The sequence below is a fragment of the Asparagus officinalis genome, chromosome 2 (assembly GCF_001876935.1).
Source record: "Asparagus officinalis chromosome 2, Aspof.V1, whole genome shotgun sequence".
In the NCBI taxonomy this organism is placed as follows: Eukaryota; Viridiplantae; Streptophyta; class Magnoliopsida; order Asparagales; family Asparagaceae; genus Asparagus; species Asparagus officinalis.
In genome coordinates this window covers 69,047,504-69,069,606 of record NC_033795.1, presented here as the reverse complement: position 1 = coordinate 69,069,606, position 22,103 = coordinate 69,047,504, and the positions used below count along the sequence as shown (strand labels likewise).

Here is a 22,103-nt window from a genome sequence, read left to right as displayed (position 1 = left end):
AAAATTGGTCTTTAACATCAACAAGATTATCTTCTCAATTACTATTAGGTTGATGTCGAAATGCAACCGCTTTTTTATCCAGTACGACATTATATTGTGAGGAAGTAACTTAAATAACTAAAGGGCCATTTTATATTCCCCAATGTTGCGAGCATCATTACGCATTTTGAGGTCATGATTAGCCTACATCTATCTCAAACTCAAGTATCAACATGAGTTCAACAGAAATAGGATAACATACAAGGAAATACCTCTCCTTTTCTGAGCACAAGGCTGAAATGTCATAGATCTGACGACTAGTGAGAACCCTGGAAGAATATTTTCAAGGGAAAAGATAGTTAGAATCTAATCTGAAAATGCAGTGAAAACTGTTGTTAACTGAAAAAGGTAGGAGCTGATAAAAATCGATAAAGTTCTTATGAATCCATGGAAAATTATGAATCTTCTGTGACCACTGTACATGCAGAAAAGGACTTGATTCAATCAGATTATTTATGGATGGATGCTCACCAAAAAACTAACAATGATATCTAAGTAACAAGTTATTGACTTTATGTAAGATGCATTTATTTATGTGTTAAATTGTTAATTTTTCCAGATCTTACTAATTTTACAGCGGTTTAGTGTCACTGAAACATAAAGAAGCCTAAATCAGGTTACTAATAGATTATAAGCTTAATAGTTTCAAAAAACAGCATGTACAACTACACTACATTGGTTTAGGAGAAAATCTAGAAATAAGAGAAATAGTGCAGTCAATAATGCAATGTTAATTCAATTTATAAAAGAATTTCTTGCCATCATAGATATACACTTGAAAGAATGGCATGACATTTTAGTCTAGGCATGCAAATGCACGTGTGTAAGTACACAAAAAAAGTCATAACATTTAACCTCCTTAGCAAAAAAATTAGAGGCACATAATGTTCCAAAGGTTACTGCAATAGATGACCCATTGAAACCACAAAAGTGACGTTAAGAGTTAAGAATTACACTATCTTTAGGAATTTAAATTCCTCTTTATCTACTATGCAATAGTTTGAGATTGAGTTGGATTAGAATAATCTTTTCAGCATTTATTGCCATACATCTTTTAGATTAGGATATTAAATGGTATTGTCTAGAATTTGAACTTGTTGTAGAGTATTTGAACTTGTTGCAGAGTTAATATTATCTATATTAGAATTTGAGGTGGGTTTTTACTTTTTAGCAAAATTTGGGTTGTCACTCTACTGCCTATAATAAGCTTCTATCTCTGAAACTGATTAATGATAGATAGGGGTATGTATCTCCTCTTTTATATCTCTGGTCCCTCCTTATCTTTCTCACTTCTTCTCCATTACATTTCTGGCATTATCTCTTTGGTATTGCATGTAATACGATAAGAGATAACTCGAAATCATTTTTAAATTCTAAATTGCATTATGAATATGGGAAGTTTGTCCCTTTTTTTCTTTGAGACAAAAGAAACAGATATAACACTTGGCCATACCTCACGATTCTTCCCAAAATCTTACAACCAATACCCAGTCTCCGCATTGAAGGCATAACCTGGAAAACACTGAATAGAAATGATTCAGAATGCATATAAGGGTGTGAATGCTTATAGTCTGTAATTTGTTAAAGGTGTGCAACATATGTAATCTAAATTATGCTTTAAGTGACCTGTATAATTAATAATGTTGATGTTTGGCTGCTCTAATGTAGAGATTGTTTGTATAACACATTTCACTTATTACGACTTAGTTACCTTTATTTTCTCAAGAATTTGAACTTGATGAGCAACTAGGATCTGCTCTATGTGTCTCACATAATCCTCAGGATAGTAGTTCATTATTTCTACCACGATAGTAATTTATTAGTTTTTCTAAGCTCGCAAAGAAAGCATAAGTGTTAATCTGATGTCCTCATGAAACTTATGCATCTCTGATGGCATTCTAAGTAAATAAATGGTGTCTTTTCATGTCAAGTTCTCCCAACACATTCCAAGGAAATTGGAAGTAATCATCAACTAAAGAACTTTCTAGCTGTAAACCAAGTTACTAAAAATTGGAAAATATAGGTGTGATAATTGGAGAAAGTCTGTAAACACATTAGTCTATGCATAAACATTAGCCTATGCATAACAGAGCATCATATATTATACTACTACAAGAGTTAACCGAAAAATATACTAATGATAGATAGGCCAATCTATAGAAATTTATTTGAAAAAATTTGGGGATAACTTTAAACAATTCTACTCCTTCGTGCTGGTTCATATTGTCTGTAAGACCATTTACCATACATAGTATGTGAAAATATTGAATACCAGTCATACCTCTCATGCTGAAAATAAGTTTCTTCCCCTTCGCCTGGAGAAGGTGGAGCACGGCTACCCATTTAAATGAATATATGAAATATTAGATACACAACAAAACAGCATTTTAGATAGATACATTATATACTTCCAGTCTACATCACTAGTTTCTAGAATGATTTATTTTGTCATATAGTACAGCACATTAGTGTAGTTCTTGGGAACCAAGCTTAGATGCATGTCCTTCAATAAATGAGGAAGGAATTATTATTTATTTCTGAGTCAGACTGAATGATTTTCTTGGAGGGCTTTACATTTTATGAGTTGTGCAATCTCCTTCTAGGTTGGGACACTAAGAAAGCTTACGAACCTTGTTGAGTTCAATAATGTTAAGAGTTAGTATTATCATGTTTTTTGCAATATCATATGGTAAATTACTAGATTAGTAAAATTTGTTCAACTAGAAATCCTAAGTAACCGAGGAAATAACGTAACTCAAAGTTCATCAAGATTTGAGAACTCAAGCGTATAAAGGCAGATAAGATAATGAAGAATCCTAGATCATAGTGTCTATCGACGAGGTGCCATATATGGGCAACTGAAGGAAGCCAAGGAAGTGAAACAATTCTTCAGACTTAGAAGTCCTAACCTCCAGGCTTAGCTTTAAAAAAAAAGGTGATGGCACCAATGGAGAGAAATTGCTATGTGCACTCTAGATTCTAACCTAAAACTGGAACATCAAATGGATAGCCTAAGGGTGTGTTTGGCAAACTACACAAAACTGTTACAGGGTTAGTCCTGGCCCAATGTTGTGCTAAATTAGTTTTCTTTTGGATCAGCCCCCTCGGGTCTAGAAAACTAGTTTAGATGTCATATTTTGGCCAACGAAAACAGGGCCAAATCTGGCCCTCTTGTTTGCCAAACAAAAAAATCTTTCAAAACTGGACGACGTTTGAACCTGACCCAATTTTGAAAGATTGCCAAGCACACCCTAAAAGTCATTCATTTATATTGATTGTCTAGCCAGTTAGAATGTCCACATGTTGTTGGATATTAAAATCAAGAAGGTTATGTGATAGTTCTTCCTTTCAAAACTAAATTATTGCACAAAATTGATAAGGTACGTCAATTGATCATTTTGCAAAAATCAAGACTGAGTTTAAGACTTTTTTCTAAAAGTTATTTGCTAAATTCACAATCACGTTTTTCCTAGCGCCGTTTTACTGAAGCTTACCTTGTTGAAATGTTATCAGTTCGATGTTGGCTCCATTAAGAAATTTTATGTAATACTCTGTACTTCATTGTGTGGATAGAAGACAGGACTGCATATGGTTCCATTTGACAATGTTTAACTACATCTTGATTAATATGTTTCATTGATGACAGATCATACATTTTATGATAAGTTTAAAAGAAATGTTGTCCTGGAAATCAAGAAGTATGAAGAACAGTTGGCAGCAAACGAGTGATATTGGTCCTTAAATGAGATTAAATTACAAATTAGATGGCCATGAGACTGTCTATTCATGTCGAATATGATTATAACAAGCGTTCAAGACACTGGAATTGTAGCATTAATTTAAAAAGACTTATAACAAGTGTATAGAAAAACTAGACAGGTGATGTTTGCATAGCCTATACCTCCACTTGAACAATACCTCTATTTATTTATACTCCGTTCCCAAACGGAGGATAACCTCAATTAGATAAGGCTGAAACAACTTGATAACCAACAGTGGGAACTTAATAGAGTATAAGCAACCTGCATCATTAGGGAGGGTCCCCCCCCTCTCTCTCTCTCTCTCTCTCTCTCTCTCTCGAAATAGCATTGGGGGAGATGTTAAGCACCAGATTATATGATAGGAAAAAGTACAGCATAAATATTGTCCAAAAAATGTATATTCACCGAAAAATCATACCACCACGTCATGAATGGATGCCGTCAGCCCACCATCCGAAACCGCCCGCCCAAAACCCACAAGCTGATGATCCGAATCCGGCACAGAAACCATCCTCTCATACACCTCCTTGAACCCGAAACCCGTAGAGTAACCCTCAATTGGGCTCTCATCTCCTTTCAAGAACTTCTCTCGGCAGAAGACGGAGACAACAACGGAGCTGTGGGTGACGGCCTTGGCTAGCTTCCCGACGAGTGAGGCCGGCCGTTCGGAGGAGAGGGCGGGAAAACGGTGGCAGGAGAAGTTGGAGGAGAGAAGAGGCGCCTGGAGGTGTTGAGGGTTGAGATGAGATGGATATCTGTGGAGATAGAGATTGGTGGGCATGGCCTTTTTGTTGTTTTGGGCTTATCTGGGTTAGAGGGATTTGGAGTTGAAGAGGAGAGAGGGAGGACGATGGAAATGGCCATGGGAAAAGATTGATGGGGTTTTGGGTCATGCGCTTGTGGTCTTGATGGATCACGTTTAAGGAGAAGGATAAATTTTTATATATTTACTTGTTTTTATGCATGTGCACGTGCACGTGGTAAAATATTAAAATATTTTTTATATTTATTTTATTATTATAAATAAGTCAAATTCATTTTAAGTTCAAATATGTAAATTTGAATTATTAGATTTACTATTATTTTTATTTAAATATTATTAAAAATCCATAAAGAAATTTGAGCAAACCTATAAACGATTTGAGCAAAACCTATAAAGAAATTTAAAATGAAACTCAAAGAAACCTAAAGATTTTAATCAAGTGCGCATTGCAGAACAATGCAACCAGAGAGTAATTGTCCAAAAACAGTAAGATTAGAGCAAACCTATAAGCAAATTTAGAACGAACTCAAATAAACATGAAGATTAAACAATTGCGCATCGTAGAACTTAACACTTAGAGAGTAGTTGTCCAAAAGCAGTAAGATTAGATCAATCCCATACGGAAATTTATAATGAAATTTGAAGAACAAAACATACCAATTACAGAAAATACAGGGAAATTCACCTATAAATGTCCAAAAGCAGTAATAAAAAGACAAAAACTAAATAATATTGGTAACTATAGTATAATTTTCTGTGATGAAAACAATCACATATGCATACAAAACTACTATAATATTGTATGAAAATCCCTTATAAAAATTTCTAATTCTACTCAAAAATTAAGATATGATATAAAATGATCAAAAAACATTATTCTTTATTATTTTTGTTTCATATTTTAATTGAACCGAGATTAATATTTCTCCACTTTTATCTTTTTCATGGGCAATTCTAGAGTAGCATTTTCATCATCTACGTCGATTGTAATATCAGGCTGGAGTTGGATTTCTTGTGCTATTATATTTCCTTCGCCTCGTTCATCTTTTGTCTTTTCATCTAACTTCGCCAGGAATTTGAATGTTTTTCCGATGTTCAACATAAATTTTTGGAAATATGGAGTCTGGTGATTTTTCTGTCTCAATGAGAACAAACGTTATTTTAATGTATATGGAATTTTTTTTTATTTTCTAAATTATTACTTTAATAGAGTTAGGAATTACCTCTTTTTTTTTGTAATGAATTTTTCTACTGTACGTGCATCCAATAAGAGTTTTTGCTACATCAAACAGTGTTACTCTTGCATTATCTGTGCTATTTTCCATAAGAATCTTAACTATGTACCTGTAGTTTTCATTGTTGATTTATAGAGAGAGTTAATATTGTATTTTAATATGTTCATACCATAAACAAGATATATTACTTAACTTTGTTACTGAGTCATCAATGATTCTGTGGCATTTATCATTCAGACACTCTTTACTAACGTCTTTATCTACCTTCTTGTTGCAGCCATTGCAAGCATAAAACCATGGCTCGAGTCTATTCAAAATAGTAGTTATCTTTGCCTTAAATGTGCAATAACGTGTCTGTATATTGACAAAATTTTGTTAGATTTAATTGTGTTAATAATAATAGGTTTTTAATATTGTACATGTATCGAATTCTGTGATGTATACATAATATCACTAATTTAAACTTCTTTTGCATTTATAAAAAGTATCGATGGATATCCTTTTCTTTTTGTGGCTTCTTCCAAATGAAACCTGGATATTAGATTAAAATATAATACCATTTCATTATTGCGTTATATGAAAGTATGCTTGTTCTACTTACCATTCCGTTAATTTTTTAGCTAGTTGTATTTTTAGGTTGATATATATTGTTGATATAATTTGCGACGATATGCTTGTCTCTCCTGCAAAATTGAGATAATTATAGGATTAATTTTAGTAATAAATTATGTACATTTATATATAGAGATTCTAAAATCTGAACAGGCTTATATTTCATTTCGGCTTCAAGAATTGATCCTTCATTTGTAGCCAAATCCCCAAATAAAATTGTGCGCATAGTCATTCCACTGTATATGAAAAAAGAAAGATGTTAATCTTATTTTTTTTTCTTATGATATTAGAAATAAGTATTATGAATATATCTTTTATCCATTAGCGAGATTTCCCTCCTATTGTCTGGTTTGTTATGTTTTGTAATATAGTTGATCACCGGATCGATCACGTTAGTTGTTATTGCAAGAATATCTGCAAGTAATTTTATAAAAAGTTTATTATTCTATAAATTAACATTTCATTTTTGAAGATTAAAGTAAGAATTTTATAAGTACGTACTAATTTTTGTTGCATCTTACATGAAAAATGCTTCTTCAAATGGGACACAATTGCTCAATATGTTCTCTAAGTAGAAACTTGTTGGTGCTTCTTTGATAGATACGTCTTTTGTTAATACTAATTCAAGCGACTTGTGGATATTTGGAAAATCTGGGTTTATTCCTTTCACTTCTCCATTTGAAATGAATATAATTTTATTCTTTCGAAGCATATCTATAAACTTTTTGATAGTCTCTCCGTACATAACACCTTGTATTTTGTTACCCAGTACGAAATTGGAATTGAGATGGTGTTATCCTATAGGTAAAAAAATATGTGTCAAAAAATAAAAAATCATAAGAAAATTATATCAATAACAATAGGGGACAAAATTATAATACACCTTAATCAATAGAGTTTAGAATTAATTAGTCAACTCTTCTTTCTAAACATTAAGTTTGATAGTACCAAAATAATCAGACAACATGCATTTCTTTAACAATTTTAATAAGTTAGATTATATCCAATGTACTACACAAATTGCAACTTTTCATCAGTACTTTTTCTTTATATCCGATGCAAGACTAAACCTTAGAAGAGTCATGCTCTTTGCCTCTTAATAGGGAGCTTTGCCTTGTTCATTTAGGAAATCAAAAGGGGGTGTCATGCAAATTTGGAAGTATGATGGGGCTTAACTGCAAAACTACAATTGTATCCTTTATGTTTTTTTATAAAATTTCTAACCATTAATTGTTTCTTTTAATTTGACCATTATTTTTAGCATTAACTTGTATCCTTTCTAGTTTAGCATTGATCTCAATTCCTACATTTGTCCATTCCAATTCAGCATTAATCTTAATTTCTATATTAGTTTATGTATTAGTTTACTAAACTAATAATATTAGATGTTGAACAAGAAATATAAATATGTACACGGATTTACCAAGGGAAAGTGAAGTTTACGTTACGTAGGACTAATAGAACCTATTCATAGTCTAGCTAAATAATAATGTGACATTTCTTGACTTTGGAAAGTATGATGGGGCTTAACTGCAATAAAATTCCAAAGTTGAGGGAGTTTTTTGATAAGATCTAAAAGTTAAAGGGGGTTTCTTATAAGCACTACTTAATGGCTATGGCCTCAAATCTCCCACGATCTCAATGGCTTCCACCATCGGAGCGTCGTCTTCGACCTCTAAGTGAGCTTCTTTCTCCTGGGATTTAATGATTTGTTGTTTTGTTTCGTGAAATCTACATGGGGTTTTGTGTTTAAGTGGAAAACCGAAGTGGGTTCATTTGTATTGGTGTCTTGAGATTTTTATGGGTTGAGGGTTTTTCGTTTGAGCATCAATTTGATTATCAATACACCTTAAACTCAGCTGAGGCAGGGTATTTTTGAAAATACAATGATTTAAGGGATATTTATGCAAATAACCCAATTAAACAAAAAGATTATGTTTTTAAACCTTCATAATTTATTATCAATTAATAGTTTGGATGAGATGATAAACTTAGTTCAAATAATCTTTCTAAATTGTTAACAATATTATCAATAAATTATTATCAATTAATAGTTTTGATGAGATTTTATGGGTTGAGGGTTTTTCGTTTGCAAGAGGAATATTTCGTATTGGTGTTTTGAGATTTTGACGTTTGGATTTTCAACTTTTGATTGTTGGTGATGGGAATTCCCTTGCATGAAATCTTAATGAGTATGATTAGTTTTCGACAATGAGAAATTTGAGACGGAGGGATTTTTTTTCCAATTACTTCTCTCTTCATGTTATTTAAAGTGGGCAAAGGGCAATGTTTATTATTTGTGAATAAGGAATTATACTGCTAATTTGTTTTATTTGTTTTAGTTGAATAATTTACTTGATATCTATTATCGTTCCTTATTTTAATCTAAAACATTACCATGTTATATTTTCTTGTTCTTGCATGTAATGATTGTAAATTTTCAATACTGGTTTAAATAATTTTCTGGTATTTAAGTATTAAATATTATTTTTCTAAAAGAGTATTTGTATTTTCCCAATTTCTCTAGAATTTTCTATGATTTAAAATAAGATTTTATATTTATTTTAATAGTTTTACTAATTATAAATTTAATTATTTCGGTAAAACTTTAAATTAATAGTTAATTATTCATTATTGTTATTGTTATTGTTATTATTATTATTTTGACTATAAATTTTTAATACTTATTTGAATAAATTTTCTAATACTTTTAAATTATTATTTAAAGTGATATTTTTACCTGTGTTTTTCTCTGCTGTATTTTTATGACAGGAGCGTTGACTCTGTGTGAGATGTGACCGGTGACCTGTTATAGGATGGCTAGATACATGACTCGTTTCTTGGATAAGTATGAGTTCTTGTGAGATATAGGCTAGTTGTATTTTCTTTTCATACATAGATCGGGATTAATATTTAATTATTTACAATTCGAGACATATGGTATATACATGAGGGTTTCCTTGTTTAGATTATTTCGCTCGACGTACTACGTCTCGAATTGTAGATTTTTAAGTATTAATTTCATCTAGTGTATGATCGACGTACTACGTCTCGAATTGTAGATTTTTAAGTATTAATTTCATCTAGTGTATGACCTTGTGACTTAGATGATTTCTGATCGCTAGCTGCATGATTTCGTTACCCGGTTGATTTACGGATTCTTATGATTATCATGTTTTGGTAGTGGATTGCATGTGATTTTGTTGGATTACCAGTTGCACGTTCTTTTGTCGTTTCGGTTATCGTATCATTTTCCGCTTGGGTTTTCGTTCGTTCTGCACCCTGACGTACACCTGTTTTCTCTGGTGTACGTCAGACTTAGGAGAAGAACAGGTTCAGCAGGAGCCAGAGGATTCTCAACAGAAGTGCCATGTAGACGGAGCAGAAGAAGGAGTCGAAGCTTATTCTTTGATGGTTCCAGTTTATTTTTGTAGTTCTTTCTTTTTTCCATTGCTCGATGTATTTTTATATCTCTTCAGTATTCATTTGTTCAGTTTTGTATAAGGGCATGTTGACCCAAATATTATATCTTGGATGTTATCCTATTTGTGATATGATAAATTTATTCTAAGTTTGTCTATTATATTCTTGCTGATTGTGATCGGGGACCTGTGACTTCGCATTGTATTTATTTCTAGATGTTTAGCGTATTGGATTGAGAAAAAAAAGAAAAAAAAATGATAGTGTATATTTCTTCTTAATCTAATACGTCGCGGGCTTGTTCACGTTCCGATTCCCGAGTATTTTTGGGAAGCGGGGCGTGACAGGTTTTAGTGGTGGCCCATGCAAGGTCACGGTCCCGAGTCCCACTAGTAAGAATATTATGGACAATTTAGATGCATAACATATTTCATCCGTAAGACTAATCTTGTGCCATTCTTCTATTTTCTTGATAGATCTCATTTCGTCCCTATCTTATCACCTTTGACTCCGGAGTTTACAACAGTTCTTGTCCCATCGCTTCACGATTACCCTCTCTTTGTATCTCTCCTCTATCCCCGTGCCGGTCATTATTTTATATGTTATTATTTTTACATTATATGTTCTTTGATTTGACTTATATATCGTTTGATTGTATTGAATTCTATATTATTTATTATATTATTTTATGTATCACATACAATGTTATATTGTATGTTTTCATTTGTTTATAAATCTATTTTATCTTTCATAGTTCATGTTTTATGTATTATACATTCTATTTATGTACATTACACTGATTGTATTTATATGATTTTTGACTATTACACAATATACTATTATGTCTAAATTAATTTTATATAGTGATGATTGTTATTGTTGTATCTTGTTTATATTTATGAATATTACTAATACTTCTAATTTATCATATTGTTTATCAAATATATAATTATGTTCTTCTTATTATTTTATATAATATGTTTATTTTGAATCACATGTTTACTCTTATGTCTATTTTATCATATAATATTTTGGTGAACTCTTTCCATTATAATTTATTTTGTTAGCATGATTAGTACCCTGAGTATACAAATTTTTATATGCTATTGTTATGTATGCGTTTTTATTTTTTTAACACTTATTATACATAATGATTATATTTGTTATACACATCATATGTTTCTGAATCTTGTTCATCTCTTTTACTTTTATATCTTTTATTTTATACTTTGATTTATTTGTGTTTCTTCGAGCCTAACTAAGATTTTGTATTATTTACTTTGTTTTATATAACTGTTTGTATGCTAATAATTATTGTGAATCGTTTCATTCTGCTATTGATTATTATTATGTTCTGTATACCTTATTATAATTTTATTGTACTTCCTCCTGATTTATTTTGCATTCTTGTCTTATATCTAGTGCTTTTCTAGTAATATCGCGTTATTCTCATGTTTTAGTATGTTTCATTCATTTTACATTATCATTGTTTATAAATGTATTATTAACTTGCTAGTTTGTTTTATTACGTATAAAGTAGTTTTATTTAGTATATTTTATTTCATTCTTTACTTTCAATTAAATGTATCATCATTGTTTGATTTAATTTATCAATCATTTTCTTAGTTTTATTTATGTTTTGCTACTTATTTTCTATATACCGTTTCTTATTCATTCTAATACTTACTTTTTATTTTGTTCCTTGTTCATGTTAGTCTGCTTCATTTATTCAGTCATAATATTTATATAAAGTGTGTGTTTTCGGTAATTATTGTTGTGATATACGGCTATAATTATTTTTTGTTTTTGATATGATATACTACATATAATTCAATTCTTATATGTTGTTGTGTCATATCACCTTGTCCTTTCATGATTATCTGCTTCATATTGTTTTGTATATCATATCTTTTTGCTTTATGTTCAATTACTTTCTAATATTCCACTTGCATTGTGTTGCTTATTTTACATAATTATATTATTTGTCGCATTCTAATTTCTGTGTATACAATTTATAAATTCCAAATATTTGTGTAATAAATTATTTATCTGCTAAATGTTGTATACTGTTTTACATGATTATTTGATTGTATAATTATTTTAAAAATTGTGTTTAGCTATTTATACTTGACTGTCTTTGTATCTTTCTATGTTTCAGACTACTTTTCATCATTCCATCAATTAAATATGTTTCCTTTTTATTTGTGTTTATTCTGTATGTATTATTATTCTAATTGCCTTATGATTGCTTTTCCTATTATCTTTAATTTAAACTCATTAGTATATTATTCTATTTTGTTATATGATCCTGTTGATGTTCGTTTTCGCTCATTTACTCGTTTTTATTGATTTTATATCTTACATTGTGTTTTTAATATCTTTAGTTGAACCTGTATGGATTGTGTTTTTTTTTTCATAATTAAATTTCTTTTGTTTTGATTGACCATTGTTATACCCTGCTATTATGTTTTGTTTAAACTGTTATATATTTTAGATTTTTCGGCTTTTCTCATTGTGTTGTTATGTTTATGTCTGTTTCTATGTTATTTGACTTACTTTTGTGTTTGCTTTAGATTTATTGTTCTTAGTTGACTTTATTCTTACTTAATATGTTTCTGTTTTGTTTCTATGAAAGCTTGTATATTATTTGCATGATTCACTCTATATGATTGTTTATTTATATTGTACCTATTGTTTTGATTCTATGTTATGGCTTATCTTATACTTTATACTGATTAGATTTCTTATATATTTACAATTACTGTGTAACAAGTTCACATAGTTAAATATCTTTGTATCATAGTATTTACTTGGATTTTGTTGCAAGTCTGAGATGCGATAGCGATATCTTAGTTGTCACAACTCGTATCTCGTCTTGTGTTGTTCTTGTCTTACATTCCCCTTCGCTTATGGATATGCAATTTATTTTGAATTCTTCTCTATATGCTTTGGGTTGAGCCTCTCTTTCCATATCTCTGTCCTTGGGTTTAATTCCGAGGGCGGAATTTATTTTAAGGGGGGTAGAATGTAAGGATCGTGAATTTTAATACTAGTTAAAATAATTTTCGAGTATTTTAAAATATTTAATTATGATTTTTAAAAGAGTATTTATATTTTTCTCGAATTTCCATAATTTACTATGATTTAAGTCTACGTTTTATATTTATTTAAATGATTTAAATATTTACAAATTTATTTAGTGCAGTAAAAGTTTCTAGAATTTATCCGTCGTGTTACCGATACTATTACGTATCATTTTGAATAATACGTGGTATTATTATTATTACTACGTATATTTTCATATAATACATGGTATTATTAATTACGTGTTTTTGGTATAATTTATTGTATTATTTCTATTGTTACATGTTATATGTCGTATTAGTATAATTAGTACGTTTTACTATGTGGATAATTATCCCTTAATTATTTAATTTTAAATATAAGTAATTATATTTTTATTAATTATTCTTGTTTAATTGTACAATTTCTTGCATTATTTCTACTGTTGTGTATTATCGATTGTAATACTACAACTTGTACGTTTTAATACGTAGATAATTTTTACATAGTTATTTATTTTATTTTGTAATTATTGTTATTTTTAATTAATTTTTAAAGAAACCCTAATTTTCCTCTCTTTCTATATATATATATTATAAATAATCCCTCTCCCTCTCTCTCTTCTCTTTCTTCCCACAAAAAACGAAGCCCGCCACCCCACGTCCTACCACTCTCTCTCTCCCCCTCGCGCACGATCTCTAGTACCCACCGCGTCGCGAAACCGCCGCCCCTGCCCTCAGCCCTCGTCGCCGTCGACCCAGCAACCCCGACGACCACCGAGCTCACCCCCATCCCATGGTGAACAGCGCCGCCCTCAGCCTCGACCCTGCCGCCTCCTTCCTCCCCACCCGCAACCGAGCTCCGCCCACCCTGAGCTTCGACGCACGCCTCTCTTCGGCAGCTACCAACCCTCCGTTTCTCCTCCCCTCCGATGAGCAATCATGCAGCCACCCCCCTTGCCCGGCATCTCCACCTCTCCTCGTGCGCCCTCGAACCAGAATCGGCCCAAACCTCGCCTTCCACCTCAGCTCCCCACGACCGCCTTCAGTCCACCCGCAGCCATCCGCGCCTGAGCTTCGCTGGCACCCGCTGCGCCCCGTCCAGAGGCTATGCCACAGCAACCCTCCCTCCGCCACCCCGACGTGCCGCTCGCCCAGTCCCTCTCTCCTCCCCGTCAAGACCCCGCGCGCGCCTTCACGCCGCTGTCCTCGCCTCGCCGTTGACGTCACCGACGACCTCTCTCGCTGACGACAGGCGGACCCGACCCGCGTCATCGATGTCGACTCGTTCGACGAACTCGAGGCAAGATTCCGCATCTCCTTATTATTTCAATAATTATTAATTATATGTGTAGATTAGTTGTAATATGATTATCTGTGTGGGTTGTTTGCTGAATAATATTGATTAAATCATAGTTGTGTGATAAATGGTATTTTCAGAATAATGATAATAAAGTGAAAGAATTTATTTTGATAACAGAATCATTTTAGAGAATTTATAATATTAAAAAGAATTTATTTGAGGAAAAGAATTATTTTAGAATAATAACTGATGAGAAATACTTTTAAAGAATTTATTCTGGAAAAGAGAATATTTTGAATTATTATAATGAGAAATAATTTTAAAAGAAATTATTTGGAAAAGAGATTATTTTCTGAATTTTATAGTTGATGATCATGATTACATTTCTGTAGGCATGTAAAATTGCTTATAAGTCCCTTGGCATAGCTCGGCGCGATGATTTGACAAACCATCGAGTGACGAGGCGACGAGGTCAACGAATCGCACGCGAGCAATGGAATGCATCCATTCGCGTGCGGAATCAAGCCAACGGTTCGGGGAGTCAATGAGTCATCCAAACAAGCGTGGACTCGGATAAATCACGACCGAATCAAGATCGGTTTCGGACTCGAACTCAGAAGTGGATTTACTGCCAAATCAGGAATCCGACTTACTGCCAAATTAGATCAACGAATCAGAGTCTGAATCAACCAAATCATGAACAGAACCGAAAGACGAAAACACGATGGAACCCAACACCAAGGGGGGGCTCGGCCTGAGCCGAGCCACCTCTGGGTGGCTCGGCCAAAGCTGAGCCACCTCAAATAAGGCAGGTGTTCGAGAGGACCGGATCTCAGATCTACGCAGACGTACTCCGGATCTAAGCTTGGTCTTAGATCCCGAGACTTGAGCGATTGTTTCCTTGGTGAATCAATCCCTCCCGGCTATTATTTCCTTCGTGGAATAATACCCGTCGTGCTGCTTAGATCTGATCGGATCTAGATCTCGCGGTGGTCCACGGATAAACCCCGGCGCAGGCAAAGAACCCACAAAGCGAGCGACCGCAAAACAGGAGCTCGTGATTTGTTCGACAAACAAGGATAAAAAGTTGTAATCTTTCTTTTATTTTCTTTGATTTTCATTGTAACCGGATCTTATAAAAAGACCGGATCTTTTGTAACTCAAAAAGCTGTTATTTAAGATGGCAATGAAATCAACAACAAAGAAAGACACGATTTTTCCCGCGAACAAAGAGCAACCATTAGAAACCCCCAAAGACCCTCCAGAAGAGGATGCACCATAAGGGTGGTTGTCTTCCTTGAACAAGCAACTCCGACTTTTAATTGCCTTCGCAGAATAACTCTGTCTCCCTAACTGCAGAGAAGCCTTAAGTGGAATCACTTAAAGAGCCTTATCCTGATCATAGGTCCTAATCAGGTCCAATATCGCTTAAGCTCCGACTGACGATATAACTCATATGAGCACAGGAGTAGTGATCAAGTCTGCACTAGGCGTCTCAGATTCTGATGTCTCTTTGAAGGGAACAATTCTCATCTATCGGAGATAAGATTGCGGGGAAAACTTGAAGTCTATAGGCTGGTTAACTTGTTAGGGAGAACGCCTCCAGCTTCTTAAGCATCTTTTTCAAGAAAGAATTTCACCGTAAAAGTTGCCTAAGCTTTTGTGGTCGAAGCATGTGACTCGCAGATCTCCGTAAGGGAATCTGATCCATCAACAGGATGATCCAGAGGCCACCCTCAATGAAGACGTGATCTCAGAGAAACCTTGGCTAATGAGATGGCAAAAGAACTTTCAACTCATCACCAGTCAATAATAAAACGCCTATGGCTACAATTACATAGGTCTTCACCTTCCATGAAGCTGCTTTTAGCTAAGAAACATGGAGCATTTCAAGCATCAGACGCCCTTAGCGTCATACACCTATGCAGATACTTTCCATAAATATGTAAATTTCAGTACTATTGAAATCTTACCAAATATGAATTGACTCCTGTCTCGCGCTACAAAGTGCGAAACTTAAAAAGGGATCAAGCCTTCACTAGTGCCAATGACCTAGTAAACTTCTATAAGTTCTAGACATTCGACTCCTCAGTCGATTTTTAAGCCCTTGGTACCTTTTCAGAATAAACCCAAGGCACCAACCCTATGGTCAACTCCCGCAGTCACCTCTCGACCATACGAGGATATTGAAGACCTAAACACCTACATAAGACCTAGGTACCCCTTTTAAGCCCTTGGTACCTTTTTTAGGAATAAACCTAAGGCACCAAGTCTATGGTCGACTCCTACAGTCGCCTCTAGACTATATGGGGATATCGAAGACCAAAGCACTATATAGGATCTAGGTACTCAACCTGAGGGTTGTTATTCAGCCTCAAGGCTTCCAAAGACCTAGTCAACTTCTATAAGTTCTAGGCATTCGACTCCTCAGTCGAATTTTAAGCCCTTAGTACCTTTTAAAGAATAAACCCAAGGTATCAACCCTATGATCGACTCCCATAGTCGCCTCTCGACCATATAGGGATATTGAAGACCTAGACACCCCTTTTAAGCCCTTGGTACCTTTTTTGGAATAAACCCAAGGTCCTTATGTCATCTTACATAAACCTAAGGTATGATTTTTGAAAGCTCAGATTAATAGTTTTTTGACATACAAACTCAGGCAATCTTTTGCCAAGTTTTTGTCAATAAAATAACTATATATTCAGCCAACATAAGACGCTAAGTTAACCATTTGTCTTGATGCCCTAAGTATGGGACACATCACAACTGACTTACCCTAGCTAATTTTTAGTTCTCAATTAGAACAAAATTACAAAGTTAAGAGAATATAAAAAATGAAGGTAAACTCAAGAATGGAAACAAAATTTAATTTTCATTCAACAAGAGGAAACTTCATTACAAACTTCTCTAAAAAAAAGATACAAGTCTTCAGAGCTCCCGACCAAATCCGGGAGTAGGACTTGACGGTCTCCTAGCGGCGGTAGCTAGAGAAGATTCCCTAAGAATCTCAGCAACATGCTCATCCTCATCATCATTCACTGCTAAATCTAGCCTGCCTCCACTTCCCTCGATATTTTTCAAGAGATTAAGATAGCAGGAGACACATGAAGGATAGAAGCGGTCGGGAGAAGGATGAGAGCTAGGAGGCACCGGCAAAGCTAAGTAGTCGACTCCAGCCTTACATATCAAAGCACATCAACCCTTCCTAAGAGGCCATGACGCCAGTCATCGACTACTTTCTTTTTATATTGCTCCAAATCCAGACGAGCGAGCTTGTCCTCCAAGTCCTTGACAAGGGCCGTAGATGCTTGAATCTCTGATTATTGTTCCTCGAAGTCCTTCCTCGATTTCTCGTGAGACAGGCGACTCGATCAAGCCTCCGCCCTAGCTGTCGCCCTTTAACGCTTTCGGATTCAACCTCCATCTATAGATGAGCCATCACCCTTTGAAGATCCTCGATGGTTCCCATCATCTTGAAAAACTGTATCCAAAAATTCTTCAGTAGCTCTTCCTTCTCATCTAGACTCCGGCGCCAAGCACCTTCTTTAAGAGCCAATTCAGCCTCCAAAGTAGCGGCCCTTTTCTCTGTTTCTTCCTTGGCTAACCTTTCCTAGGCCTGATTTGCCTGCCATTCCAGGGAAGAGTTATGCATATGCTCAAGTCGATTGAACAGTGACTGCTCTAATAAAGACCCCCGAGCCAAACAAGCTTGGAGGTCCTGATGAATACCAGCACTTGGCATCTCCCCCAGAATCCTCTCGTCAACACCATTCTCCTCGTGGTCTGACAGAGTTCCATCTTACCCTTGGACATCCTCGACCCCCATAGGCTCCTTGCCAGGTTGGCGAGACGACTCGATCTTAGAGCTAGGGCCAGCTACCTCCCTTGCTTGAGCCCTATTTTCGGTAGCATCAACTGCCTAGGTTGTTGTCTCCCCGCCAGGAGAAGACTCATCTACCAGCCCTATATTTTCTAAGTGGTTTAGCTTAGTAACCAGCGGACCCATTCCAGCTGGCTGAGGACCCACAATCGGTCCGACTGTGCGTCACCTCTTAACTCTTGTCCCCCCCGTTAATTCGGAGGAAATTTCGGCCACGTGAGGCATCAAGCTGGCCACTGCTTCAGTACCAAGGGTCTCCCTTAATTTCTTTTGGGGTTTGATAACGAAGCTTGGCCCCTCGATCCCTGTGCTCCTCTTGTAATTTTCCATCAATGGAAGAGAAAGATGATTCGCCCTCGCCTGGTCGCCAGTGGAGGACAAGATCATGGACAAGCTCGCCATTCGGAGAGACACATCATCGAATAGATCGTCACTCTCCTGTGACCCAGCATAAGAGCAGATCCTCTCCAAGTGCCCCATCTCCAGATCGCTAAGGGCAAAGAAGCCTTAACACATCCCTATTTGCCTTTGGCCAGGTTGAGCAGGCGAAGTCGTAGTCAGCGCCATAGACCCACACATCCCTCTCTCTCTCTAACCCTCGCTCGACTCTAAAGAGTCAGAGACAAGTTGGAAATCACCACTATAGTGGTAAAAGTAGTGTGGGTCCTTTTCTGGTGACCTAATACTGAGCAGATGACCGAGCAATCTCATGCTCGGCTTTACTCCCACACGGTGGCTGATTATTACAAAAGGCACCAAAGCCCCCACCACACCCAGGTAAAACTGGGAAGGGGAAATGCCCTAAAAAGTGTGTACCTCCCTGATGAAAGGATGAAGAGGCAGCTGTAAACCTTGCTCTAAATGCGCCAAATACACAAGCACCCGATTCTCACCGTGTATATTTAGCGGCTCGCTCCTCTTGGGTGCTGCCAGTGTAAGAGACCTGGTGATATCATAAAGCTCATAAAGCCCCACCAGATCATCCATACAGACTCTTGAGCGAATAAGGTTAAGAAGAACAAGCTTTTCCTCATTACGACCAGTGGTCGAAACTTGAGAAGCCGTTAAGAATATTTCCACTTAAAGCTTAGAAGACAAGTTTTCAAGAGCAAAAGTTAGTAAAGGGAGTTTATTAGCCTTTTCAAGCTATTTATAGCATTCTAGAGAGTCATGTGGGTTCATCTGAAGGCACAAGGTGTTTCAAAATAAACAAATAAGATCTACCTTGGAATCTCAACTGTTCTATTCAAAACACGAAGCACCGCCTCTTTACTACCCTACGTATTGACGATAAAAAATTCAAACACCGCCCATTTACTCCAAGACGCTTCGAGTCCTAGAATGGTGGTTCAAATTACTGAGTGACATCATCCAATAAGAACGGGGCCACAACATATATTGGGGTACCCAATGACATCAACCATGATAGATAACAGAAGCTCTTCAGTTTCTCGAGTGGATTCACAACGACATGAAGCTTATTTTATTTCACACAGACCAGGCTCAAGCTGACTCCAAGCGAAAAGGGCCAACTGTTATGACGTTTCCATTCGTTAGAAATATAATGTATAAACAAAGCACTGATGAGTGTATTTCAGTAAAGAAGACCCTAATCAGCTTAGTGGCCCAAGCCCAACAGAGGCCTCGACCTCGCCGACTCATCAAATCGACATTCTTTCATGCCGACACGAAAGGCAGGATCAACTGACCCAATCATCAAAGACGACCCACCAAGGGCACTCGACCATTTACTCGGCGACTCACGGAGATGACTTGATGAACATTCCCTATCAATTAGATTGAGGAATAACCTCCGCCTCAAGCCTCTTCCCCTGAGTACATGTCAGCATCCCAGTCCACCTCGGACACGCCTTATCTTGATTCTAGCCTGAAGGTCTTCATGACTTGTCATCTACCTACGTGCCTTTTGTCATGCTCTTAATCACTTCCCAGAAAATACAGAGACCCCATCTATCGTATCGAAGTGACTTCCCCTCTAGTCACCAGCCGACACCTGTAAAGAGAGGGATGACTTGGCTCTTAACCCGCACTTTGCCACCACCTCCCTATGCTTGGCTAGAAGTGACTCATTTATCCCTATCATCGTGATATATGCAGGTAGACTTCTAACCTCAAAGGGGGGCTCGCTCTCTAAAAAGAGGAGAATTCTCTAAAAATGAGGAGGAACACGCACAGTTCTCCAGATACACAGAGGAGCTCATACAGACCCTCTTTAATGGCACATGGCCACCTCAAGAACTACCTCGGTTCCTGACCTTCCCCTTCCCCTTCCCCACTCAAGTTTCACTAACTTGACCGTCGGAGGAACCATGAGGGAACCGGTCCTCGCCCTTTCACGGGTTCTTCTTGTCTGTGCAGCATGGACTTCAGCTTCCAATTCAAGAACCAGACATAAAGTCAGAGAAGGAGGCGACCCCTTCATCAATCTCCTCTACCTCGTCCTAGCGAGGACTCCAGAGGAACCGAACCTGCCCCGAATCCGTACGTATCCTCTTCTGGATACGATTGACTGTTTGATCCTAGCCATCAACAAGTGTTATTTGTATTTTCAAGATTTTTTAGGTGGTTATTTGTAATCTTAAAATTTGAAGGTTGATTTGTAATTTCTAATCTTAAGGGGATGTTTGCGATGTCTGCAATTTTTGGAATGTAGTACTCCTTTGCAATTACTTTTGAGAATGAAGTTGATATTTGTTCTTTAAGTATTACTACTCCTTCCTAGAGGACATTAGAACATGATATGGAACGGTCCATTGACATGACTACTCCACAGATGTCATGCAACATTGTACAAGCACATCAAGATTGAAGAGAGAGACTAAGACATTTGTTGAATAAGATTAATGTATCCTTCAATGAAATCTAAGTCAATTAATCAAATTGATATTAAGATAGTTTATCAAACATCTGTTATTATTCCCGTTTAAAGTAGTGATAATTACAATTCTATATGAGTTAACCGTATAATTTTGGTGGTTTTGTATATTTAAAAAGTGTATACTTTATTTGATTGAGGCATATTTTTTATTTCAAACAACCTATTACTATATATCTTTTATTTGCTATATTTTTATTCTTGTTAAATCTCTCATGATTGTGCAAACTGGTTATTAATTATCAACTATTGCATTATATATATGAATTAGAGTATTCTTCTCTGTGGAATAGTTGGACATAATATCTATGCCAGTTCTGACTTTTTCTTTTACCTCTTGGGATGTAATAGATTATCAATTCTGTCCTCTTTTGATTGATTGTAAATATTATAATTCATACAATCTATATTTTTGAAGTATTCCTCACTAAATAAGTCCATGCATTGCGAAAACTAATTTAGAATATTTTAATTAACAAATTTTAGATTATTTTGTATTAGTCCCTCATATTGTTTATATTTTTGAGACTTGACCCCAAATAATTAAATTTGCTATTGGGTCTCCTGATAAGACAAGTTTGCACTAGTAGAAAAATGAACAAACCAGATGGAGCAACCTAGACGGAAAAAATTCTGTCTAGTTTGAGGCAAACTAGACGAAAATATTTTTGTCTAGGTTGTTCCGTCTAGTTTGAAGCATTCTAGACAGAAATTTCCATCTAGAATGGCAAACTAGACGATTTATATTTTTTTGAAAAAAATTATTGGCAATCTAGACGGAAATTTTTATCTAGGTTGCAACCTAGACGGAAAATTTCGTCTAGATTGCCTTAAAAAATACAAAACCTAACCCTAACCCTTCCCCCCTCCACCCCCCCCCCCCAACCCTCCCACCTCCCTCTCATCCTCTCTCTCCTCTCCCTCTTCGTCTCCTTCTCCCCACCTCCCTGCGCCCTCTCTCTCCTCTCCCTCTTCGATCCTCTCCCTCTCCCCGCCGCCCCACAAAGAAATCCTCCACAAAGAAACCCTCGATCCCCTCAACGATTTCCCATCAACTCCCAATCCAAAGAGGCACATTTCCTTTTATCTCCAAGTTCAATTCTCTCTCTTTTTACTTTTATTTTTAATT

General features: G+C 35.7%; 1 protein-coding gene across 1 annotated transcript in view; it reads right to left on the bottom strand.

Annotated features, from left to right (window-relative positions):
* Window positions 1-4,712, bottom strand: part of LOC109831574 — a 31,927-nt gene extending 27,215 nt beyond the window's left edge. Inside the window, 4 exon segments of the mRNA XM_020398920.1 lie at window positions 252-308; window positions 1,493-1,551; window positions 4,219-4,551; window positions 4,554-4,712. Of these exon segments, the coding sequence (XP_020254509.1) occupies window positions 252-308; window positions 1,493-1,551; window positions 4,219-4,551; window positions 4,554-4,664 (560 nt within the window). The 5' untranslated portion in view covers window positions 4,665-4,712.